Source organism: Phaethon lepturus, unplaced genomic scaffold (assembly GCF_000687285.1).
Source record: "Phaethon lepturus isolate BGI_N335 unplaced genomic scaffold, ASM68728v1 scaffold4666, whole genome shotgun sequence".
Lineage (NCBI taxonomy): Eukaryota > Metazoa > Chordata > Aves > Phaethontiformes > Phaethontidae > Phaethon > Phaethon lepturus.
This window is the reverse complement of record NW_010548173.1, coordinates 99,525-126,240: the sequence shown is the minus strand read 5'-3', so window position 1 is coordinate 126,240 and position 26,716 is coordinate 99,525. Positions and strand designations below refer to the sequence as shown.

Genomic DNA, 26,716 nt, shown 5'->3' with positions numbered 1-26,716 from the left:
CACTCTTTCTCACTTTGTTCTAGCTGTCTCTTTCATTTAAATTATTAGCTTCAAGGAGACAGCTAACAAACATGGGATTTTTACAGGATTCGCCTTCATTTGAATGGATACACATATAACAATTTAGCCATACTAAGTTTGAGTTTAAGAAAAAAAAGTTTTTTTCTTCTGACCCAATGATTTACCTCGACTGGAAGTTTTAAGACTTGATACAGACACACTTACATTGCTTCTCTCAGAAGGTGCTGTTACATCCCTCCTGTAAGATGTTATTTCTACCACGTGCCCTTCTATCTTTTCTGGACATGCATAAGAAAGAGTATCTTTGTTTAACGGATAAGATATCATTGCATGAAAATCGTTGTGCAGGGCAGGTAGAAAAGATGGCTTTCCTGTATGAGAAAGTCAATCTGATTCCTAAAAGAATATCTCTCCAGGAGTAACCGGATTGTGGACTCCCAGTTCAGAAGACTACTGTCAAAATACATAATTATTCAGGAACAAGACTTTGGAAAACTTTTTCTCAGTCATGTTTCAGAATAACCTTGTGAATAAGCAAATCCAGATCAGTTATACTAGTGCAAAAAAGGACATGGTTTTATGGGATTTAAAATGTGGCTCTGCTGAGTTGAAGTCAACTGTTGCAGTTTTTAAGTGTTTTTCAGTACAAAATCGAAATATCTCAATGGAAAGTTGCTTTGTTATAACTAAATAAATATAAAGATACAGCTTAATTTAAGTCTATGAAAGTATATGTTTATGAATATTTTCAGCTTTTCCTATTAAAAAAATAGAAGTGACCTTAACTGATATATTGAGCTCACAGATACACTGATTTAACACCTCCCTCATCACTGTGGGCACTCTTTTTCTGGTACAAAAGCATGTCTTATCTTTAAATGGTTTTAAGCATCATGAAGTTGATTAGGAAAAGCCATAATTTCAACTAAAAAAAAAATTAGATCCAACTATGTGTAAATAGGGATTACTGGATTACTGATCTATGTAGTTATATTAGAAGACAAAGTAAAAATTTCTCATGAAAACCAATCTTTGCAAGAGTTCTTTAACCCAGATTAGTTGCTGCTTCCTCGTATACAAAACTCTAGGGTAGTGTAATAAAGCAGTTTTAGTGGATCTAATTTATGTCATTCTCATATATCACTTCTCAGTCAGGCTGTATGTTTCCAGATATGGGTGAAAATACGTATAAAATTGGTTTAAAAGGAAAACATTTGTAGAACACTGTTCTATTGTAGTTAAAAACAGTGAGCATCCCTCTTTGATTAGTGTTTTGTGGTAGAAGCTAAATTTAGAACTTCAAAGGCCTGTAATGAAGAGCAGCACATTTAGCAGCTAACAAAAATGAGCTGTGAAATAGGGTGAGGAGGAGAAGCCTTGAGGACGTAGTATGCCTCAGGGAGCTATAAAGTTTTTAATTAAGTAGCTGCAAATTTGTGATGTTTTAGGATTTGAAATTAGCTTCACACACACACACACAAGCAGGGGACCACTCTCACACACATGTATGCTCCACTGACATTGTTCGATTGAATTAACAAGGCTGTTTTGCTTTGAGAGTGTTTTCAATCTTTTTGTGTTTTGTAAAAAATGTGGAAGCAACAATTTAGCTCTGTGTTTCTCAAGGTCCCTACTTGGTATGTTGCTTCTTATCTACTGAATAGGTGTACCAATCTTAAAAGAACTTTACGTGTGTACATAATTTCAGTTTCCTGCTGGTTTAGCTTCTTGACTGGCTAACCATGGCATCAGGAATGATGGAGTCCAGGGATCACTGGGGTCAGTAGGAGATATAAGGGCTGCTCGTTTTGACAGCCTTTAGGCTGGTTAAGCTGTAACACCCAAACTCATCCTTAAAAGCTTGATTCAAAAATTCTGGACTGTTCTGTAGGACAAGATGGGAGAGGTAACGTAGCGGTACGTTCTTGGACCACAGTGACTTTGGAGAATAAATTGACACATAGTCTGTGAAACACCTGGGCCTTACACAGGAGAACAGTAAAAATAAGAAAGTAAAACATTTGGATATGGAAAGAAGTTGCAGAAGTTACATGAATAGTTTGATGGAGAGTGGGTTATAATTCCTGCACAGGCTTAGGAATCTGTAAATCAGGTCTGTCAGAGTGGAAGGATTTTGGTTGCCCTGAGATAGACAGGCAGGCTATAGACAACCCCAGTTACATGGGTTGCCCATCTACAGTTCCACCAGTCACTTTAGCTGTTTTTGCACCGAACTGTATATAGCACCTGATAAAAGAGGAGATGAAATCCCCATGTCACACACAATGTTCTCCCCAGGGTGCTAGATGCTACTTTTAATACAGTTTTAAGTGAACCTTGCAAACCTCTCCATAGCACACATGCTATAAAATGTCTATGCATTGAAGCAAACTCTCATATTATCTAGGACTTGATTTCTCAAAGAAGGAGCATTTACTTTGATCTTTAGTCAATATATTTAAGGCTTATTTTAATGTGTTTTTTCTGCTGACCATTTTATCAAAAATTTAGTTCCAGTTCCATGAAGAGTTATACAATTACTAATGCTGGCAAGAACATAAAGATGCTGCAAAATCTTCTCTTAGCCAACTTGGTTCAAACAGTGTAATGAAACAAGATTTCACTTATTTATCTAGCGTGGCATTACATCAGATATTGTGGGTAAAGTGTTATGAAGTACAAAGGGAGGAATGTGGGGTAGTCCAAAAAGAAAAGACTGTCTGACCATTGCTTCCCCTTTGTTTTGGGAATGTTTTTAATCTGTCATTGAGCAACTTTGTAGGCAGCCAATGCGAGGAAAACAAGGGGAAGCTGGCAGATATAAACAACTTTATTCCATTAAAGATGGTGGTCTTACTTGAGGGAATTCATCATTCTGTACTTGGAATGCTTTTTTAGAAGTGGCTTGAATATATAAATCTTCAGGGATAGTCTTGCAAAAGCTGAAAATCTGAATTTTCCTTTAGGAGGTCTTGGAAAACGTACAACTTTTTTTTTTTTTTTGTTCCTGTTGAAAACTTTATACAAGTCTTTTGTTTTCCCTTTAGCCTCTTTTCCCCAAGAAGAATTACGAATGCCTAACTAGCTGTGAATTCCTTAAGTACATCCTGTCTGTGAAGCAAGGGGACTGCCCAGCACCTGAGAAGGCCAGTGGTTTTGCAGCTGCCTGTGTTGAAAGCTGTGAAGCTGATAGTGAATGTTCTGGAGTGAAGAAGTGCTGTTCCAATGGATGTGGTCATACGTGCCAAGTTCCAAAAAATCTGTACAAAGGTAGAGATCATTAGTATGTACTCATACTGGGCTAATAAATTCAAGCCATAATAAAATCTCCTAAAAAACCAGGACTTTCATTTCACAGGAGTTTGTATGGATGGGAAGAAAAAGGGGAGGCGGCTGTAGAGATGTGTCTGGACACTGAAAAGGTGGAAAGCCAGAGAAAAAAAGTTGCTCAAGTTTCTGAATTTTTTTCCCCTTGTGAAGCTCATGTCTGGAAATCTGTGGAATGTAAATATGTGACTATTATGAATCATCTTAAGCAGAATAAACTCTACAATTTAGGTAAAATCTCACTTAATTTGATACAGATGAGATAGAATGCAGCAGGAAAATATTTAACAATAAATAGTTCAAGTCCTGTTAATCACAAATAACGTTTATGTTTATAAGCCAAGCAGGTAGGACTACCAAATAGGAAGTGTGAGATAATCTGGTAAAAGAACAAATCAATGCAGTATATTTGGCACTAGTGTTCTTAATGACCTAAGAACAAAATAGTGAAAGATTGTAATATCCACATATATATATTAATTCATTATTTAAAATTAAAGCTATCTTATTAAAAATTTTTGAATTTATTTAAGTCCTGAGATTCTGTGAAAAAAAGGTTTTCCTTGACATCCATTGTCAAGAACATAGAGAGTAAGAAATGGTTTGCTTAGACAAACTCCAGATTTTAATTTTTTGGAATTTAAAAAAGCGTTATACATGCATATTCTGAAAATGTGCTCATAACACAGAACAATGAGCATTTTTGAAAGGCATTTTCTTGTTCCACAGAGTTTGTTAGAAATCCATTCTCCTTAATTCAGCGATAAAAAATGAATATTAATTAGTTATTCTTCTGTTAGCATTGGTTTCTGTAGAGAGCCTCATCAGCAGACCTCTGAACTAAGCTCCAGGCTTAGATCCGAATCCAGACTTATTTCCATCTGTGGATGGAAAAAAGGTAAAATATGTGAAGGAGATGGTGACTTCATTTTTCAGTTCATTGCTTTAACTGAAATGTCGATGCATCTTTCTGACTGTCCCTCGTGATAAGAATGTATGTCAGAAATAATGTGCTTTGACTTTTGAATCCTGTCTGTGAGTGTACAGCATGGGCCATCAGGAAGCACTGTCTTACTTGCTTACACAAATGGAGAAAAGTTGATCTAGAAGTCATAGAGGTTGAGTAAGCATAAAACTGATGAAGATAAGATAGTACTCAAAAAGTATTTTGAGGAGCAGGCAACACTGTGATCCAGATTTCCAGTACAGAAGAGAAATCCTCTTGCTTCCAAGATACTTCAGAGCAACCCCTTTAAAACTATAAGGAATTAATACACTCTTATACACAATACCTTTCAAAATGAAAAGTATTAAAATTGATCATGTAGTTACTTCTTATGTCTTCTTGACCAGAGTGATAAAGTGGCCTTTGTATTATATATGTAATGATTTACGTGATAAGGCTCCATACCGCAACTACAAAACACTCCAGTAAATGTAACAACTGGAAAAGGTAAAAACAAAACAAAAAAGCAAACAAATGAAATAAGACATGTTTTTGGAGAGGACACAGGATATGACAGCATATGACACATTGTATGCACACTGAAAAGTCTACTGCTGCTCGACGTAATTATATAAGAGCAGACCTAACCTTCTCTAACATCTTATCACCTACCTGCAGGAGGTGCTTGCTTTTAAGAGCATATATGTCTTGCAGGGGAGGGGCAAGCCCAATACTGTGCTGCCTTATCAGCTGATGAATTCAGCTAATTAGCCTCTTCAACCTTCTGCAACAAAGGACAAATAGAAGCCGAACAGACTTGCTATTCATTTCCTCCACGGCTAAATGCCCTTCCTGTCACTAAGGAAGAGGAAACTGCAAGCATGAGTAAGATCTAGTGAATAAGTTTAGTACTTATTCCTGTGATTTTGACAGCACTCACAGTTAGAAAATTAACTCAGATTGAATCTAAGAGTCTACAGAAATTATTGTAGTTTCACTGTTGATCAAGCTCTAGAGATTAGTTACAACAACAGATATAAAATACCCATCTGATTTGCTGGATTTACAAATTGGATTTGCCCTCTAGTACTAAGTGCTCAAGCCCAGTCCTAAAAGAATATTAATGTAAGTACTCTTGTACCAAAGTCATATATTGCAAATGTTGGATTAACATAACAAGTCCAGTTACTTGTTATCCTAATTGTTTATTGGCTTGCATTGCCTATAATCTTCAAACTGCCCATCATCATTGCATTTTTTCATCTCTTTTGGGCGTATTACTAATCAGTTGCATAGTCTTCACATTTTTATTGCACTTTACTGGAGATACCAAATGTTCTCTACTACTCTTCTGTCATCTGCTTCATTGACGTCCTTTACATTGTCTCAACTAGTGAAGGGCTTCAGAAAGTGTCCCTTCTCCATGGCCTACCTCGTTTTTTTTCTATATGGACATAATGGTGTTATAAACACCAGTAGGTGCCTAAAGTAAATTTGGCACTTCAGAGATAGAAATGGGTGCAAAATCTCTGCTTAGAAGTAAAACAGCTTAAAAATGCAGAAAAAAGGGGCAGAAGAGAAATGGATGGAAAATGCTTGATCAGGTTCGCTTTCTGTAATGTGCGTGCGTGCATCCCCAAGTAAGGACAAGGACAAGGACATGTTATTTTTTTCTACACTCAGCTGGTAGCTGAAAAGTTTACCCATCAGCTTTTTCCTGTACAGAAGTTAGTGGTCTCTCAGGTGTGATGATAGACCTATTTGGGTGAGCTTTCCAGGACCCCTTTTTAACAGAGATGTAGGGTTCGGGCTGTCTAAAACCGGGATAACTAATTTTGTCTGAAACGTGTAAGGGAGCAATCCATACAGCAAACCATACTGCAGATCTGGGCAGGGTAAATTGTAAAGAGAAGATTATGACACTTAAAGGGTATGATGGTATGACAACATCATAATAGGATAGCTGGAGCCAGATGGTCATCCACAGTTTAAAGGTTCTTTTCATGCTTAAAGAAAAATAGCATTGTATTGAAAAAATAGTGTACAGTTTTAGAGGTGCGCATCTCCGAGTCATTGAACAACTGTGTTTACAATTGTACTGATGTCATGAATGTACCCTTTACTGTCCACCCTTCCATGGAAACTTCTTGAGTTCCCAGGGAACCGACATTTAAGATACAGATTCTTATGATGGACCAGTGTACGTTTATTTTTTGTGGCACAGAGATGCATGTGCCATCTGAAAGACACCTTTAGAAACATTTTTCTGGGCTTTGGTATTGCACACATACAGCAATCAGTGATCTGAATTCTTCAGTTACGCACTGCAGGCTTCAGAGGACTAATTTCTTCCAGCATGATGAAAGGGTTGACCATTTACATAATAAAAAGCATATTGAAGAGTGATTGGATCTACACATTTGGGTATGAAATTGATGGTGCTGGTTCTACAAAAGTATTTTAAAATGCACTTGTGCTGTGCTCTCATCGTTTGCACTGCTGCGCACCATCTGCACGCAATTACGTAATAGCGGAGAGGCTGAGATACTTGCAATCAAGTGAATCCAACTGCCCCTAATGGAAAGCAGATGGAAGTTTTATTAACATGCAAATGGTAGGATTATTGTACATCATAATTAAAGAAGGATTTTCAAATGTGGAAATCCAAACTGACATGTTCTGTGATATTCGTTGTATTAAACAAAGACCGCTGCCTGTTGAAGGATATCCAGGGTTTAAACTGCTGTGATAACCAGATTTAAGTACTGGATTTTCCTCAGGTTGATTTTATGTTTCTTCAAGGGCTACAGTATCAATTTTTATTGACTTATAGCTATGTATAACCATATTTAGGAAAAGACCTCTTAAAATATAAAAGTGGTTTGTTCACCTAAGGAAATTAGGGTACTCGGTCGTCTGTGGCAGACTCAGTAGGAAACAATTTATCGAACCAGCACATACAGCTGAACTTATGTGGACAACCACTGCAATGACAAAATAACTAAAGTGCAGACAATAACTTGCTAAGAAGGTTTATATATCGGCATAGAAATCTTATTTGTGACATATCCTGAAGTGACAAAATGCTGCACGCTCAAATATATGAGTTCCTAAAGTCTGGCTAGAGAAATGTATCTAACACTTGTTTTGTTGATTTAATCAAAAGATGCCAAATTTGAAGAGTTGTTTTTTCCTTCAAGCTGCTGCAGATGTTTTCAAAAAGGTGATGTTACCAGCAGTAGAGACAACAGAAAGAACTGTCCTTCAGTGTCACTGTCTAATGAGAAATTACTGTAGAATTTTACAAAGACGTCTTTGTCTCTGAAATGTAACAATTGGACAATGTACGTTAAATATGTCTGTTCCAAGATGCCTTGAAATTACCTTTCCTAGGTCTTTAGGGAAGAGTGGAGAGTGGCACATCATACAATACAGCTGCATGTGAGTCAATAAGATCAGGCAAGAGAAGGCAAACGGCTTTCTTAAGTGTATCACACCAATGTAAGATGTGTGAAATAGTCCTGCTTCTCTAGTCTACACTGGTAAGAGCTTAGACACAGTCTGTGTCCAGTTTTAGGCTTGGCTGGAGAAGGGCTGTGTACCAACAGGAGAGTTTCCAGAGACAACTGCAAAAATGATCAGAGTTCTAGAAACACTGATTTAAAAGGAAAATGGAGTGCACTGTGGTTGTTAGACCGAAGAAGGAAACATTCAGAGGCATGGTAACAGTCTTGCGGTACATAAAAGGCTCCTCCATAGATGAAAGAAAGAGTCTGTTCTCCATGATCCATGAACATCATGGACAAGTACTGAGTTTAAGATGCAGCGGAGGAGATTAAAAAAGGTAGTGAGAAAGCTTTCTAATGGTAAAGATAGAGAAGTAGTAGAATGGATTACTATGTGATGCTGTGGAAATTCTGTCATTAGATGTGTTTAAGGACAAATTATGTGAAAAACTGAACAACAGGCGTAGATGATTCTGCTTGGGATCAAAGGGATCTTTCTCCAGGTTATCAAGGCATATTTGGAAAGTGTTTTCTGAGAGATCAGTTTTAGCTTACCACTTTCAGATCCTCTAGTTTTTAAATGAAATAAATATTTTTTAAGTTTTTTTTTAAAATAAGTTTTGCTGTAAGCAGAGATAGGTCAGCTATGAGCACTTCTGAAGCTCCCATGCTTATCAGTCTATCCATTCCCCCCTTTTTTCCTTCTGCCTGACCAACAATCTCTCTTTTTTTTTTTTATAAGCTTCATCTACATATGGTTTCATCGCATCTTGTAAACTACTCACATATTTTTGTCTCCACGTTCCTATTACAGGTGTTCCACTGAAACCCCGGAAAGAATTAAAATTCATAGAACTTCAGTCTGGAGACCTGGAGGTGAAGTGGTCTTCAAAATTCAATATTTCCATTGAGCCTGTGATCTATGTTGTTCAGAGGAGGTGGAATCAAGGAATCCATCCCAGTGAGGATGATGCTACTAACTGGCAAACTGTGGCACAGGTCAGTTCTTTGTAAAGCGATATGGATCCCTGGCTTCCAGACCATGATCTAAAGGTCCTCTTCAGATCAGAGAAGAGTTAGATCACTTACAAGTGGGGAGGCTGATGCAGAGGGTTCCCTTTATAGGGTCTCTCTCCAGGTCACGACAGAGCTGCAAACATAATCCAGATCTGCAAGGCCTTCCTTCACTGCTCAGTGAACTGCTTTCCAGATTTACTCAAGAGAAATTAACTTCAGTATATTCACTGACAGTTTTTTTAGTTATAGAAACATCAAATGCTTTTGGTATGTATTGAAAATTACTTCATTAAAAATGCATGAATATATCAGTACAGAAGTGGATAGTGGTTCCTTGTCCCCAAAAATAAAAAAATACACAGAGGTTTATGTTTTCAAAATGAGTTTATTTTGTGGGTTTGCTTTCTATAGATAAACATCTATAGAACTAGCTGGAGGCTTGATTTTCATAAGGCCTGTGAGTGGCACTTTCTTCTAAGCACATACTTATGATCTGTTCAGATGGGAATTCCAAAGACTCTGAAAGCCACAAATCTCTTGAAAAATGTTGAATTACATACCAAAATCCATTGAAGAAAGCATACAAGAGACATAGTCCTTTTGAGGTCAGTGGGACTCAGTGCACAGTCTCCAAGGCATGACTTGCATCTTATAAAAAAGATAAGAAATACAATTGGCTATTTAATTTTTTTTTAAATAAAACAAAGAGTGAAAAAAAAGACTAAAGCTTTTATTCTTTGTAAATTTGGATTTTGCAGATGTTACCTTCCCAATTCAGAAAAAACTATGATGTCATGCTCTTACCACTCGGTGCAATCCAGACTGAAAATGTAAGATTCATGAGCAAATGTTTCTTAATGAGAAGCAGCCAACAGAGCATAAATTTTCACTTAGTTCCTTCCCAGTTTCAATCTGTTTTTTAACATGCTGACAGTCCACCTGGATGGCAGAGTTCCAATCATTTATCTTAACTGCTTCACCCTCATCCCTGCTGACAAGAAAAGTAACATACTCATTTTGAAAAGACCTGCAAAATGTCATTATAGCTGGGAAAGAAAGGAAAGAGAGAGTAAGTAGAACCATCCACAAAATAAAGGAAGGGGTTTAAATTCTGTGACAATCTGTGATCATTCTCAATTCAGATTGTGTAGGAAAAAGCAATCTTAAAATAATGTCATGCTTGTGAAACAGAACACTCAGAAGTGAAGTTCTTAGCTTCAGTGTGGTGCTACAAGGGGCTGTCACTGTTAGAGTCTTGCTCAGAAGAAGCCACCTGCAGCAGAGCCTGGCATGAAACCCTGCTTGTGCAAGCCCAAGGGAACGTGCACACCTCCAAACCTGTCAAAGTTGCAGTGACTTATTTATTCTCTCTCAGCTGAGGTGCAGGTCTTCAATCTGCATTCTCCGTATTCGGCAAACAACCTCCTGCCTTTGCTGCCAGGAAAATACCATGTAGCAAAAATGAGCCAGATCTGAATTACTTTTCACTGTTACCATGCCATATATATGTGCTAGACTACAGAAGCCCAACTCTTCTGGCTGGTGCAAAGGTAGCACACTGCTGTGCTTTTTCTCATCCCAGAAACGAACCTCACGCACGTTTCTGCAAGCGTGCACTATATATGCTCCACAGTAGCGGAACATATACGAACCTCTGCCTACTTGCAACGGATGTACAGGAGAGAGTGTTTCAGAAATGTGTTGCTGTGCAAGGGTGATCAGGATCCTGACAGCCGCCTTTCCTGGGGGTCTGTTAGACGCGGGCAGAAGGGGCTGAGTTAATCTCTGTGGGCAGGAGAAGCCTCCTCCAACTTACATCTTTCTGAGAATTTCGCTGTCCCTTCCGCATCACGAGAGACGGGTATTTGGTTGTGTGATGGACCCCACCGGGGACGTCAGTTCAGAACAAGCTTCAGGATGCCTGACTGGCTTTGTGAACTGTGTGTACCTTACAGGACGTACAGGCTGGGCACCCTTGAGGGGTGCTAGTAATCAGAATTTCTGTCTCTATATAGAGTCACGTACCTCCATGGTGTTTGTAGTTTTAGACATCCTACCAGGCAGTCAAATTTATTAAGTACGGCTGCATGCAATAGAATTTATGTTGCATTATCAGCAACAAGGACGGATATCCAGTTTGACTAAAGTGACTGCGTGCAACACCTCCAGGCTTTTCTTGTCTGTATAACCGAGATTTTTTCTGGTATGATTCCAAAACATTGGGCTATGAGACCTTAATTATAGCAAAGACTGTGAAGAGCTCAGCCACTCGTCTGAGAACTCCTGGGGCATCTCAGTCCAGGGGAGAGGACGCTGGGTCTTTCATTACTCTGTGACTTAAGCTAAAGAGCATGTAAAAAGCAGTCAAAGATCAAAAAGGCTGAGGGCAAGGATCTGAATTTTTCTATGCCTATGCCCATATGTAGCGTAATTATGCGAAGTTATTGATTGCATTTTCCTGTGAGAAAATTCATAATTACTATCAGAGTTCCTTATCCAATATTCTATTTTTATTACCTGTCCAAAAAGAAAGGGGGTTATAATGTTCAATAACTTTATTTTCAGGTGTTTACTTTTCAAAAAAACCTCACTGTTTTCCGTTGCCTTTACATGAGCTAATTTGCAAGTAGTTTCTCATGTCTCACATAAATTTTTACTTGGTATTGAGAAAATAATTTTGAAAAAGTTTGTTTCTTTTGTATTGTATTGTGTCATCAGGACTTTTTTGATGTTTTCTTTTTAAGGAGGAAGGCTCAATCTATTAATATGTTATTTATTTAACTCTCCAAGTATATAAAGAAAGCAAAACACATTGAAAACAATTTTAGTTATTTTTCACTTCAGGAGGAAGGGATTTTGTTAAATTTAGTTTTTTACTGCAGATTTTTGGGAAAACTTGGCATAACTAACCATTTGACTAATTTCAGTTGGTTAATATAAAAACTCTGGGAACTAAGATACTAGATAGCCTAGTTAGCTATGATGTATAGTGTCCTAAATGGTTATGCCAAGTTTCTTACGCTACTGTTTTTTAAGGTTTAACCGTCTGAGCAGGACCTGCTGCACTATCCCATGAGAACACTATATTTTGTAAACAACCTTATAATTCTGTTTGGTACTAATGCTTTCTAAAAGTAATAGTATTACTGTTTACACTGGAAACTTAGTTAACTGTATTAAGTTAATGACGTTAATTCAAATATGCCAGGTCAGTTATTTTCAGACAGAACATGTCTCTGTTGTGTTAACGGATGTCAAGTCAGTGTGTGTGTGTGTATATGTATATAGGCAGACAACAATGAAATTTACTTATTAATTTATTCCTTTATTAAAGCAAATAAGGAGCTGTATTTACTGCTAGCTTGGCTGTGACAAACCTTAGTGCTTCACCTGGGAATTGTCTAAACTCTGTGGACAACTAATCTTTTCTAAAACTTAAAAGTTTCTGAGCCACCTAAAGTTCTGGTTCTGAGGATCACACAAAATTGCTCAGCTCTTGACAGCAAGAAATCCCTGCTGGAGCCAACCACCTGTCCTGTACAGTAATGGTTTATTTCTCCATCTCCCAGGAGAGGCTTTGCTTTGGTAAACATTCCTGGAGAGTGCCCACCTCGTGTGGGATTGCATTCACTCGAAACAGGGGAGGTCTGCTGTCCTTCCATAGAGTGGTGGATGCACTGTCACGTTTCTTCTGTATCAGAGGAGATGTAAACTCAGCTCTTCTGATAACCTTCTGATGGTATCCCTTCACTCTCTGAACTGCAAATTCTTTTATCGCTGCACGTTGTTTCAAAAGACTGTGTAGAGCTATGTCTTCAGCAGGGCAAGGCTGTCCTCCCCTACTTCCATTAAACCTTTGCACTACAGAAGGGAATCCAGGCTTGATAGTGTGAAAGACAGGGAATGAACTTGGTGAAACAGTCCACTGATTACTGTAATACCACTCAGCATGCCATTTAGTGGGCTTACATGAATATTAGACAGATATTGAAAGGACTCTGCATATAATATTAAGTCCTGTGTCCAGCTCTGGAGCCCTCAGCACAGGAAGGACATGGAGCTGCTGGAGCGGGTCCAGAGGAGGCCACGAAAATGATCAGAGGGCTGGAACAGCTCTCCTGTGAGGACAGGCTGAGAGAGTTGGGGTTGTTCAGCCTGGAGAAGAGAAGGCTCCGGGGACACCTTGTTGCAGCCTTCCGGTACTTCAAAGGGGCTTACAAGAAAGATGGGGACAGACTTTTTAGCAGGGCCTGTAGTGATAGGACAAGGGGTCATGGTTTTAAACTAAAAGAGGGCAGATTTAGACTAGACATAAAGAAGAAATTTTTGACAATAAGGGTGGTGAAACCCTGGCCCAGGTTGCCCAGAGAGGTGGTAGATGCCCCATCCCCGGCAACATTCCAGGTCAGGTTGGACGGGGCTCTGAGCAACCCGATCTGGTTGCAGATGTCCCTGCTCACTGCAGGTGTTTTGGACTAGACGGCCTTTAAAGGTCCCTTCCAGCCCAAACTGTTCTGTGAGTCTGTGACCATGATCTCAGCTCCAAACATACATAAGTAGTGAGAACTAACTGAAGCAATTAAACAAAACAAAACAAAAAAAATCAATTTACCATTAAGGTAGTATAAGACATCTCAGTATTATTTAGCTCTTTCTTGAAATTTATTAAATCTCTGTAAAGGCTGCTTAGAGGTGCTAAAGTAGTTTATACTCTTTAATGCAGGCGTTACACCTCCTGCATGCCATTGATTTTAACAGGAGCTTTGCCAGCAAAATGAATGATGAAAGTAATAGGCCCAAGGCATGTTCATAAATTAAAATAATTTTGGCGATATGGCTTGACAGATTATTTGATTTTTGACAGTATTTTGCAGTTGCCATGGATGACTGACACAACTGAAATCTTTTCTTTTAATCAGTCCTAGCAGAATAACTCAACTGATGCAAATGACAACGAAGATTGCTTAGCTGAGGAATTTGGGTTCAAGTCTATTCAGATTATGCTTGCCTTGTAAATAAATTCAGTAAATACGTTTTTAAAAACCCACAGTGTTGTAACTAGTTAATTATAATTGGATATTGATCCTGACCCTGATCTCAGTTGCAGAACTAGCCTGAATAGATCCTTGGGCTTTTTTTCTGTTAATATAGTGATAGTTCATTTTACTCTAGTTCACTGTCACGTCTTATCTGTAAGTTCCTGAGTATTTGGGGCTGCATGCTGGAAAAACTAGCACATTTGAGTGCTCCATAAAATTAAAATAAAAGTAAAAGTTGGTTCAGGTAGCCTCTTCCCTAGGAGAACCTCTTCATTGGATGAGATAATTCACTCTACAGGCAACATAAAAGCTAAAAAAAGGATGGGAGATGAGGGAGAGAATGAAAGCATCGGGACTGTTATCCTTGCTTAAGCAAAAAAGAGAAATGCAGTGGTCTGAATGGAGAAGGACTCTAAGCAGCAATAAGTGAGGGGCTCCAAGTCTGCAACACTTACCAGTCTGAGAGCAGTCTATAGTGCAGATTAGAAAGGCTCTCTTTCCTTTACGTGCACACACACAGCGATACCCGTTTCCTTAAATTTTGCTTGTCACCAAATTGAAGAGATTAAGTGCATGATAACACCTACAAATTTTATTGGTCAGGGCTCTAAAAATACCATTGCTGGAGAGGTGAAGCAACTTAAGTTCTGGCTATCTGGGTTAGGTCAGCAGCTGCCACTTTCTTGCATGTATTGGAAAGAGCAAGAAGCAGAAATGATGCTGTGCCTGTTTTGGGAATTGCATGGCATCACTGCAAATAACATTGAATCCTATACAAGGAAGGTGGATTTTTGAAGTTACAGAAAACAGAGCTTGTGAAAATAAATCGATGTCACTACATTTTTAATGAGTTTGTATGTTTGTAATGTCAGTAATGATGAGGAGTTATGATTTCATAGTATACTTAAACATGTACAGGACATTTGGTTCAGGTTCTTGTGCTATTTTGATTAAAGAATTGAATTAAATCACAATAAACATGACATCCTAAAATAAATTGAAAACTGGATAATTGAGAGGTAATTGCAAAAGTAAAATCCACAACAAGTGGATGAGTTTCTGACGAGTTGAACAAAAATGCTACTTCTTCTGTACTTGGCAGTAATTCAGGGGTTACCAGGAGGCTGTGTTCAGTTCTGGTGTTTGTAGCTTAGGAAAAATAAGAAACCGTCCAGAAGACAGCTGTTTAAAAGCTTAAAGAGGGGGGAAAAAAAAAAAAAAGATAGAGGAAATCGGGGCTCAGAATAAGAGCATGTAAAGCACCTCCTACCGAAAGGGTTCAGAGTGCATCTATGCTTATTCCATATTTCAGCGGTTAAGGCACTCCCCACAGAAGGTGTAAATTGAACTCATGACACTAGCGGTCCCAGTGGGTGTTGCTGGAGAAAAGGTCATCTCCTATGACCTGAGAAAGGTCTGCCGGGAAGGGTTAAGGCTGTGAGTGTCTTTTTGACATAAGTGCCAAAGATCTGAAGAAGGCTTACATTCATTACCTGAAGGTTTCGTGTTTCCCATGAACCAGAAAAGGCGGCTTCTCACAGTGCTGGTTTTCGTGAAGCCATTTTGGACCCCTAATTCTCTGAGAATTGGGAATTGGAGAAATCAGTCCTATGACCTGGGGCAATGAGTTCCCTGAAACGTCAACACCTGCACAGCTAGGCCCTATACGCTGGTGAAGTTTGTGATGACTGGAAAACTAATTTTGTGAATTTAACGCTTCGCCAGTTTTCTAAAGGTAACTTTTTTCCCAGAAAAGACCTGCGGAGCACTGTAAAATTGGGTTGTTACCTGACTCTGTTTCACAGGTGGAAATGCTTTGCAGTGCAGAATGATGCTGGGGCTCAGGTGAGGTGGCTGCACCCAGCCTGCTGACACCCCTGTGTATTAAAGCAGCATGTCCCCTTCCCTTCCCTCTGACTCACCGGCGTTGCGTGGGAGACGGTGGCACAACTAGCCACGCCAGAACAATGAGCGTTAAGTGCGACATTTTCCCCACCAGACTACGGACGAGCGGGTTCGGCTGCCGGACATCCGAGCGAGCAGGTGGTACCAGTTCCGCGTGGCAGCCGTGAACGTGCACGGGACGAGAGGCTTCACGGCACCCAGCAAGCACTTCCGATCCTCGAAAGGTTAGTTGTCATTCGTATGGCCGCTGCTGACCTTCCGCCCGCTGCCACGTGGAGCGCAGCCCGCTCTGCCTGCTGCTGTGGCAGAAGCTTTTTAACGGGTGGGTTTTTGTGCAGCGTTGCCACCGGCTTTAGAAATGGTGTGAGATTTGTTCGCAGTCAGCAAAGGAACGAAAGGTTAAAGATGTTATTATTCTTTTATCAGTAAGGGGTCTCAACGAATAAACCTCCTTTTAAACATTTTCCGCACGGTTGGTGTCAAACAACATGACCCCGACCACGAAACATGGAGGATCTGGGGTTTCAGTGTGTTATTCTGAGAAGTTTCTCTTATTTTTCTTTTTAGTTATGAGAAATATGTTGCTGCAGTCAGTTTTGAAATATTTTGTTGCCTGTATCTTTATAATTGTAGCAGCATTCTTTTGATGGATCTACAGGCTCTCTTAATATAACTTTCCTCTTGTTAGCGCTGATCGTAAGGGCTCAAGAATAAAAAGGGTATAAATGCGAAGTAGCATGTTTCTGTTCATTAGAAAGGCATGCTGGACAATCCACAAAGTACTGTAGGAATTTTTGTTGCCAATTCTGGTTTTGCAAGGGTTTGAGTAACAGAATGACTTTGGAAATTATTTCTGTACCAGTAAATGGTACTTGGGGGATGGGGGAGATGGAACTGGATCTCCCATCATCCTGTGAAGTTGTGGCACTGTCCCAGGCATGCCTTCGACCCCCGTGAAGCAGGATTTTCCCAGATGACTCTCAGGTGGAGTATAGGAGGTGGCACGGGCCAGAAACTATTCCTGACAGGCTGTCAGGAATGAGATCTATCACTCCACTTTAATAACAGAAGTAGTTTCTGATAGAAAGACTCGTCTTTGTTTTAGTAGTGACAGAATAATTACACTGGCTTAATGCATACTTTGAGGAATGCATTTGCTCCTCTTTCTACAGATAGAATTATCTTGCAATACAGGCAGTTGCCATCTGTGTGTTCCCATGCTAGCTTTTAGCTTGCTGTTTGGCCATAGCCAGTCCTAGAAAAAAAACCTTATTGTAGATGCAGTTCTAGAAGCATGCAAGTGCTTTTGCTGGTATGTATGGTTTAATTACTTACTGAATAAGTATACGTTAATCTCAGTAATTTTTTGGTGCTGTAACTACATCTGTGTTAGGAAGGTTGGCTGGCATAGCTATCCCATTACTGCTGTGACCACAAACTTTTCAAGTATAAAAGAAATACTATTTTAAGAATTTATGACACTTAAGTAGCATATCATTTGAGTCACATCAGAAATACAGTTCTTTCAAGCTGTGTTGAACTTACTGCAAGGACTCAACAGCAGCAGTAGCTTTCTCTTTCCTGTTCTTCATGAGCAGCACTTCAGCAGATACAGCACCAACGTTCTTTAAATTCAGATCATTGTCAGTTGTTTTACTGAGTTTGTAAAGATTTTCCAACTATTCTGCTTGGAACGACTATAATTGCAATTTCATAAAGGTGTATCATGGTATCACTGAGGTTTTGGCTTGAGCATGACATTTTCAGGCAGGATTTGTATTACTTTCCAAAAAAATCATCTCCTACTGAGTGTGCTAGCCACAGGAGTATACTGTTAAAAATACCTACACTGGTAATAAGAACATCCATGGTAAGTAATACTGAAGGTCTCTTTAGCCCAGTATCTGACCCCAGCCAAAAATGGGTTTTTGGAGAACTGCAGAAGAGCAGGAAAAAGCACATAGGGATATTTCTTCAGAATTGCCTCCCAGATGGCAGTGATTTGGTGTCAGGAGCTTGTGGTTTTGAAATGATTATATGTTAAGATACCAGAGTCCTCTTTTTCTGTGGTCTGCAGCAGCTACCCTGAAGCACTTGCCCGCCTTGAGTGCTGCTCACAGCTGTCTGGTGGAGGTTTAGGACTTCGTGACAAGGACAGCAGGAGCCAGTAGTACCGCTGCATGTTCTTACCTAATAAACCAAAATAATGGGATCTTGATAATGGATGAAAGTATGTAGCCAGCATTGTTCAAAAGGGCTTCTATAACCCTCCAAATAACGATTTTCAAATCTAAACTCCAGCCCTTGGCAGAGAATCGTGAATTGCGGGACAAACAGCAAGGAGTTCGGTTAGCTAGCAGCTTTGTGGCCAAAATCATCCTACTCTGGCAGCTCGTTTGACTATTTGAGAGGCTTTGATATTGTCAGTGCTTATTATAAAGATACCACGTTCGCCGGACGAAACGTGTGGAAGTGCTAAGTGACGCAGATGAAGACGCTGCTAGGTGGTGACTGTCAGGAACGATACTGGGATGCTTCCGTCGTCCCCAAGTAGGCACTCATGGTGGTAGCAGTTATAGTGTCATACAGACATTTAATTACTACTTTGGAGCTCAGTGGGAAGTGGCGGCTCCTGCCTGGCAGAAAGGCAAGAAACTGCTGCTCAGATGTGCCTCGTTTTTGAGCGCCAGCATCTACTGGCCCCTGCTGAGCTCCTACAGGCACATTTAACCTCCAGTTTGGAAGAAGAAAACGGACTTTGGCACATCACCTTTGGAAGGTTGCTGACCGTCTGTGCTACGTTTATGTGAAGCGTGGACAGAAATTCACATTAGTTCTTGTACTGTTTCAATTCACCCTGTTGTGCCAAGACCAAGAAAAGATTAGTATCTTTGTCAGACTTAACAGAAGTTTTCTTCAAAAAGAAACCCTTTGATCAGGAAACATTACAACAATTCCCAAGACAGTTTCTCACACAAGATGTTGAACTTTTACCAGTTGCTCATAAGTTATAATGAATAGCAAATTATTTGGGTTTGTTTTTTCTTTAAAGGAGGACAAACATGATATATAATCTGAATCTAGGGAGGAGTATGGCACCACAAAGTCTCTGTCACTAAATATTTTAAGCTATTAAAAAGAACATTCAAAAACATTGGTACTGTAATTACTTGGAGAGAGACTTTTTGTCTGGTTACCACAATATTGTTTTATACTATTTTGCAAATGCAAAAAATATGATCTCTAAGTAGACACAGCAAAGTAAGGTTTTTACTCAAAATAATGTTAAGTCTTCTGAGGTATGTAATTTTCATTAACTTTTCTATCACTAAGTAAAGCTTATTATCCAAATTAGTTTAATTTCTCAGTCATGAAAAAGACAAAAACAGGAAAACAAGAGTATTTTGTTAAGCATTCCAGCTTACTATTCTTCACCTAGTTGTGTTTTGAGGTTTTATCTACTGCAGCTTTTGATGCTCTTATACTGTAAACATTTGAGGTAAGGGTTTATTAGCTGTTTTACACGGCCTCATTTGTTCATTTATGGCATTTAGCTGTAAATAATAAATCAAAGTAACACAACAGAGATAATTTATGAAATATTCAGAGCTTAAGCAGAGAGACATTTTTTATGCTGTTTATTTCTGGTTTATATAGGAAGTGAAGGATTTGGTATGCTTATCTGGCATGGCCCTTCACAGGGAATGAAGTGCAGCTTCATTTTGCCAAAATGCGATTCCAAAATAACAAGAAACACAGATTAGACTATACCCATCTGTTTGGAGCAGAGCGGCTAGAAGATGAAGTGAATACTGCACCTAGGCAAGTGGGACCTTTTCTAGACATTGAACTCTGCACATGTATTTTCAGATTGATACTGTCAGCTAAAATTTATCAAAACTTTCTGCTATTTTGACAGTGGTTTCCACTTCACTTTTCAGGGTTTTTAAGTTGTGTGTGCTTTCCTTTTCATCTTCAACTGAGTGACAACAATTTGCAATAACAGCAATAAATAAAGCTAACAAATACCTGGCAGAACATTTTTGATCCTCAAAGGTACAAGTGTCTTTCTCTTCATATTTTGACTGGCTCTCTCCAAGCTGCTTCATTTTCTCTGGAAGCAGGAGAGGAGTGTTCCTACAATGCATAAATGAGTCTCCTTGGATGAAAAGTGACCTGTGCTTTTCTCCAATTAAGCGGGCACCGAATAGCCTAACCCAACCAACCAGAAGCTGCTTGGCACTAGTAATACAACTTCTAATTTGTTGCATTTGGGGAAGAGTTTTTAGTTTGTTGGTTTTTTTTTTTCCTAGCTTTTGTTTTAGCATATGTTTGTTTCTAGCATATGTTTTGTGATGAGAATGACCACTTAGTAACAGAGACTGCAGTTAACTAGAGGGATCAGTGTTAGACATTTCCATATAATGTGTTGTCTTGCTGGTCTGTAGTTAGGTGCTGTGCCGTTTTCTGAGACAAAAAGAGGCTGTAAGATGAACACAATGAGCCCAAACCATCCGATCCTTCTACCTCTGCTAAAGGTTTGTATCTCCAACATGAAGGCGGTTGCTAGCACACGTAGGATAAATTGTAAAGCAAAAGGAAGCAGACAACGTTGTTTTCACAGCACACAAGTACCATGCTGGATGTGATTTCATGCATACATTACTGAGTGTTAGTAAAACCAGAACAGACACCCACTCCTGGCAATAAAATTCTTTCTGTTGCTCCTTTGGGACCAATGATTTTTTTATACTCTTGCACAGCTGGTTTATGTGTGCCATTTCCATTGGGTAAAGCCAGTCCCCCTGCTTATGCCTCGGAATTGTTTAATGGTTGGAAACTTGTCTGTAGAGCAGCTTCAGCAGATTTTTAGAGTTGGACGGTCTAATGTTTAAGAGATAGCAATGGGAGATCCGTTTTAAGTCAGAAAAAAAGCTCTATAAAACAGGGTTTAACTTAAGACTCAAACTTGCTGTCACTTTTACAGCTCGGAATGAGAATTCCGGTTCCAATGTCAGTATTTTTTTCTCTAACATATATTCCAAATCATTTACTGTTTTTATTATAATTGCCACATGTAAGGCCAGAGTGTATGCATTGCAGCAGTGTACAGTGTGACTCTTGCGTATAGCTTGCCCATACTGTTTTGTTACAGTTGCAAAGTGCTTCCAGATCCTGTTGATTGAAAGAATTTTGTAAAATATAAATTGTTTATCACTATGTTTACAAATATGAATGTGGGAAGATGTGCATTTCAAAATGGTGATGATGTGAGGGTTTTCTTTTTTTCTTTTATTTGCAGCAAGGAATCCTCCCTTTTGGGGACTGGAGACAGTTTTGCTTGTGATGGCTAAGTAGCCAGCAAGACAAGAATTTAACTCCTTTGGGTATACTCAAGCCAAATGCAATCCAGACAAATGCAGTACTTACTCCATGTGCTGGAACAGCAGCTTCAGCCTTGACCTAATGAAGCTATCGTTTCTAGCAGCAAGAAGTGATTTACTTGTCAGGCTGCTGAGACCGGAATTTTTTCGGATTTGAGGACAGCTGTCTCTGCCAAATTCTAATGTATATATATAATGACTTTTATTTTATTTGAGTTGTAGTATAAACTGCAAAGGAAAAGCTGCAACTAGCATCACTCTCTGTGCAAACCAAAGAATTTGATTTAACACTCAGATAAATTTGTGTATATAAAATTTCAGAACTTTATATTTGAAAAACTGGCAGTAGTTTCCATTCCAATAATTTAATGTTCACGTATCTGAATTATACATGTGGGCAGTCAGAAAAGGGATCACAGATATATGAAGACTTACAGCAGAATGGCTTTTAGCTTTGTAGTCAGCAGAATGCCAGTTTAGCTTCATTGTCAGGTTAACGAACACCTTATGTATATAAGCTTTATAATCCAGTACCAGTTATTAGACCTTGAAGTATTTCAGCAAGAGTTGTACACTGCTTTTAATGTCTGCATAGACATAAACATAACAGAGCACCTTGTAGAAGCATGACTTTTGCATTCAATAATGCAGTAGTGAAGGTTTAAAAGAATCAGAAAAAGCAACTAATCCGTTATCTAGTAACTGGCAGGCATGCGTTATGGAGGAGCATGCTCTTATACTTAATAGTATAAGTTTTGTTGGGGATTTTTTCTTGTGTGGTTGGGGGGGGCTTTGGAGAGGTCTTGGAGGGGATTTTTTGGTGGGTTTTTTAATTTTTGAGGGTGGGGTTTGGGTCATTTGTGTTCTTTTTTTCCTGTAAATAACAGAGGTCATAATATCTTGCCTTACTGCTATTCCGTCTCACCTGTTTGTTTTGCTGGTGAAACTCAATCCTTTCAAATGAAAGAAAAGATGATTATTCTTGTTTTCTAGCTCACAAAATGATACTTCTGTCAACTGTAATAGTGATGAGTGTCACAGCAGTATATAGAAATAGATGAATAAATTACATCATTGTATTGAAATACTTAATATGGAATGGTTCCTCAGCTGGTATAAAATGCTTACTAAGTGGCTTCCGATTTCAGGTAATACACCCCAAATCCAAGAAATATTTTACTGTTGTGCCTTACAATCAGACAGGGTTTTTTCAGGTAATGCAAAACTGTAATAAATTTTGTTCATCTTTGACATCTTATGTCCTCCTAGTTTATTATTTTCTCCAGCTAAGTCTACTAGTTTTAAAAAAACTTCTAGAAAATACGGCACTTTCAAATGTCTCGTCTTTTCATGTCTGTCAACTGCAGATCTCCTCCCTTTCTGTCTTTTGCCGCTACCACCACCGCTCCTCCTCCTGTTCAAAGGCATGTTTGTGGATGACATTTGTGAGGCTTGCAAAAGAGATTTTGAAGAAAAAGGGCACTCAGGAGAATGTTTCTGCTATTGCTGTTTTAGTTCACATGGATACAGCTTTTAAGAGGACGTTCTTTCTTTCCTTAACTATAGTTACCCAATGATTTTTAATACAATGTTTACATTTTCCCATAGCAAAGGAGAAACACTAATAGGTTTTCTTTTAAATATAGATTGCCGTTTTGTCTGCTGACTGGACTGTTTCTAGTGAACACAGAAGAAATGCTACCAATAAAGTAATGTTTTCAATAAACTGTGCAGTTCTAAAAAGTACAGGGTGCAATGCTGGTGTTGTATAGAAGTCAGAAGAAATTATCTGTTGGTTTCAGTATGCACACAGTTCTTCTGTACTGCTTTCTTTTTCTGCTTATGTTACTGGGAAAACCAGGGATGTTTGAAGTTATATTAAAAGGAAAACAAATTCCTGTGATTCTGTGACATAAAAGCTCCATTCTGGTCAACTGCTAACTTTATACAAGGAAGATTACACACTATCTTGCAATCTTAGAGGGACAGAAACATTCGAAAAGGAAGAATGTAAATTTGCTCATTTGCTCTTAGACCTATGAAAAATTGGTGAATAGAACTTTAAAATATTTTAATTATATAATAAAATTTGTCCAGAAGAAGTATTTCATTTAACTTCTAGATTTTTTTTAATGACTCTCAGGGTGTTTTGTAGATGCAGAAAGAAGACAAACATATTTTATGGTTAGAACTATTTTTGCTTATATCTGACTGTTTGTGAAGACGTTCTCTGAAACATTTTAATTCTATCCAATATGTTATGTATACATAATACATGATGCATAGTACTTCAGGGACATAACCTGATTAATTCACCTATAGTAATATGATCATGTTGCACTTCAGGTTATAAATGTTTTATTGCCATAATACATTGTCATATAACATAAAAAACCTCTGTCATTTTAAATTAGTGAAGGTGAAAGATTTTTGATTTATGAATCATGAGTCTGTTTATATTTATTGTACCTAAATTTCATTTTATGTCTACTTATTTTATTAAACTATAGAAGTAAATGAAAAATTGTGTTAGAGAACAGTACAAACCATTTAACTAAATTCATCTCTTATATTTATACCTTCCAATACAATAACTTTGTATACTTTAAGATAGAATTGCTGGCTACTTCAGAGGTAAGGAAATAAGTGTAAGGACAGTGCTTCTCCAAAGCCAGAAAATAACAAAGGGAACTGGCTTGCAAGCTGATTAAAAACAACAAGTGAGAAAAAATTAGGAATTCTCTCCAGAACTCTTAAACTCAAGTACGCTTTGTAACGTTTATAGCCAAAAGTTAGATTGAATTATATATGTGAGAAAATCAGGGACATCCATTACTATTTAACTAAAATGGCCTGTGTGAGGAAACAGGAGCATCCATTGTTATTTAACCAAGAGTCCTGTTAAATAACAGGAATAAGCCATTATTTCCAATCTGCTGATCTTTAAAAAGGAAATGCTGTCTTTATTAATTCGGAAAGTGTCGGTTTACATGACCTAAGTGATGGAATTTTTCAGTGAGACTGTTTGTCATAGGGATTATAGGATGAATTTAGTATGCCTGGAGAGTTTATTTAACAGCTCATTTACCATTATAAAAAGATGCAGGTGAACCATGCAGTAAATGAATGCCTGGTGTCCCCTCTGCACGCCTCCAGTTTTATTTCTGGCAAATAAGTGGTGGCTCGTTTGGCTAAAAATTTACATAAATTTTTTTTTTTATCAGATTGTTTTTTCTTGGCTACAGGTTCATAACATGCCTTAATTACTATGAATTTCCTTTATTCTGTCTGATATACTTTTACATTTTTTTGGAGTCACAGTGTTTACTTTTACTTAATTTTTGGCTTTTCAGTTTCCTTTTATTTTGTCACCAATGTTTGGCTACCACAGGCACTTAAAAAAATGTAGAAGTTGAAAAGCAAGATTAAAAAGTAGCAGTTAGTAAATAGCAAATGAGACTTTCAGAAGTTCAGCAGCAAAATTTCCATTGATTCACATTACTCAGGGCCAGGACATTATACAGGAGGTCCACAAGGAGGACCTAATATTCAACATTGCAAAAGGTTCGATATTGGAACTTCTGACTGTCGGGTGTCCTTCTTGACTCTAGGGTCAGCACAGAGACAGCTGAAGGAATAATATCTCAGTTGATACTGACCACAAATTAAACCAGAACAGGGAAATAAGTCACAGGAGTAGCTAATTGATTTTTGTTCTAAAAAAACCTTATAGACTTCTATGACATCATAATATACCATTACATCTTAATTATATTTATTCTAAGGAAGTGCTTGTGTCCTATGGTGGTAGATACCAATATTTGAATTTTGAAAAAAGATTCAACATGTAGAAACATAATTTTATCATCTGAGAATTGTCTGGCAACACTGAAAAAATATTTAGTGTTTCCACCATACAATTCTGTGACGACTGTACAAGGCCGCTTGTAGAACACAAATGTTTTACACTCGCTATATATTTAAAGTAGTGAATGGCAGAAGTAAAACTCAGAGTCTAGTACATTCTGATAAAGCTTCATAATATTTGACAACTATCAACAATGCAGAATAATGACAAAACTAGAGGCTAACCCATAATCTTTATTTCAGTAGAGCTTGAATTTTGAGGATTTACAAGAAGCCATATCATTTATGGAAAATTTTTGCCTGAATTTTCTTCAATGTATTGAGAGTGTTAAATCCAGCTCATGTGTGCCTGGTAAATACATAAGATGAAGATGATCTTTACCTTATTGAAGATGATCTTTACTTTAGAATCTTTTTGTTTTAAATTCCAGATCCGTCTGCTCCACCAGCTCCATCTAATATCAGAATTGCCAATATCAGTGCAAACAATGATGGGAGTGTAAATGTAATGATTACTTGGGACCTTCCAGAAGAGCCTGATATCCCAGTGCACCACTACAAAGTCTTCTGGAGCTGGACATATAGCAAATATGTAATCCCAGCTAAAAAAAAGAGAAGGAAGATTACTGATGGGGTAAGAAAGAAAAGAGTAAATGAGATAGAAATATGGCTTATTTCTGGCACAGAATAGAGTGTAAGTATAAAACACGTGATAAATTGCAATGATTTCAGCAGCTGATAAAGTAGTGATCTTAATTTTTAATATCACCAACCCCATAGTCAATTTTGATCTCTCAATCTCTATCTTTCACTGAACTCAGGGAGGGACGTTGGTGTCTGCCTTAAAATGCAGGTAAAAACTGTAAGATTTTGCAGGAGAGATGAACAGAGAGTTAAGTGCTGTTTGTCCTCTCAATTCAGGCTTATTTTATTAGTACTTCTTAAAGATACAGTGCTTGTTTTATTTAAAAAGCCTAACATCATCTGTCACATTGTTCTTTCACTATGCAAATACAACTTCTGACACTATTGTGTAGAATAACCATTAAATAGTCAGTACAGATCCAAGGAAAAAACAAACCCAAAACTCTAAGTAAGCTGCTGTACCAGAGTTCTGACATATTTCCGTAGCAGCAAGTTCATACGAGTTTCTTGAATGATGTATCAAATATTGCTTTACTAGACAACTCTGTTGCGTTGATATCCTTAAGCATATTGCATATTACTTTAAAGGAGTTAATAGAAATAGAAATCAATTACAGATAACAGGCTGAACTTAATTCTCAGTGCTCTTAATAAATGCATTGTGAGAATTTGGTCCCGTGTCTACATTAACACTACGTTTTGGCTCTGGCTGCCCACTTGCACTGTGATGAATGACAGCCCGAGGGTTATAGTTCTCTCTCTGTCCCTCAGTCACCAAACCCTGAGAGAAATAAAGGCACTGCAGGCTGTGTGCTGAGTTCATCTACAGAAGATTGGACACAACAGAGGTGCCATCGCGGGAGCATGCTGGACCCTTGCATTCTCGTGGGAGCTGTTGGGTGATCAGGGTCCAGAGGCTGCAGAGTCACCACCACCAGCTCTGTGCTGGGAAGGCAGGAAAAGGAAATTTTCCCACAAATGTAGGCAATATGGAGTAATTTCAGGGACTGAGATAACTTGGTTTTATGTTTCTACTTCAGTTAAATACTTGGAAAAAAA

The 26,716-nt window shown here is 38.3% G+C and overlaps 1 protein-coding gene across 1 annotated transcript in view; it reads left to right on the top strand.

Annotated features, from left to right (window-relative positions):
- Nucleotides 1-26,716, top strand: part of KAL1 (Kallmann syndrome 1 sequence) — a gene marked incomplete at its 5' end in the record, with an annotated part of 60,582 nt that overhangs the window by 96 nt on the left and 33,770 nt on the right. Inside the window, 4 exon segments of the mRNA XM_010289874.1 lie at nt 3,069-3,291; nt 8,615-8,799; nt 15,856-15,985; nt 25,444-25,646. Coding sequence (XP_010288176.1) covers nt 3,069-3,291; nt 8,615-8,799; nt 15,856-15,985; nt 25,444-25,646 — 741 coding nt within the window.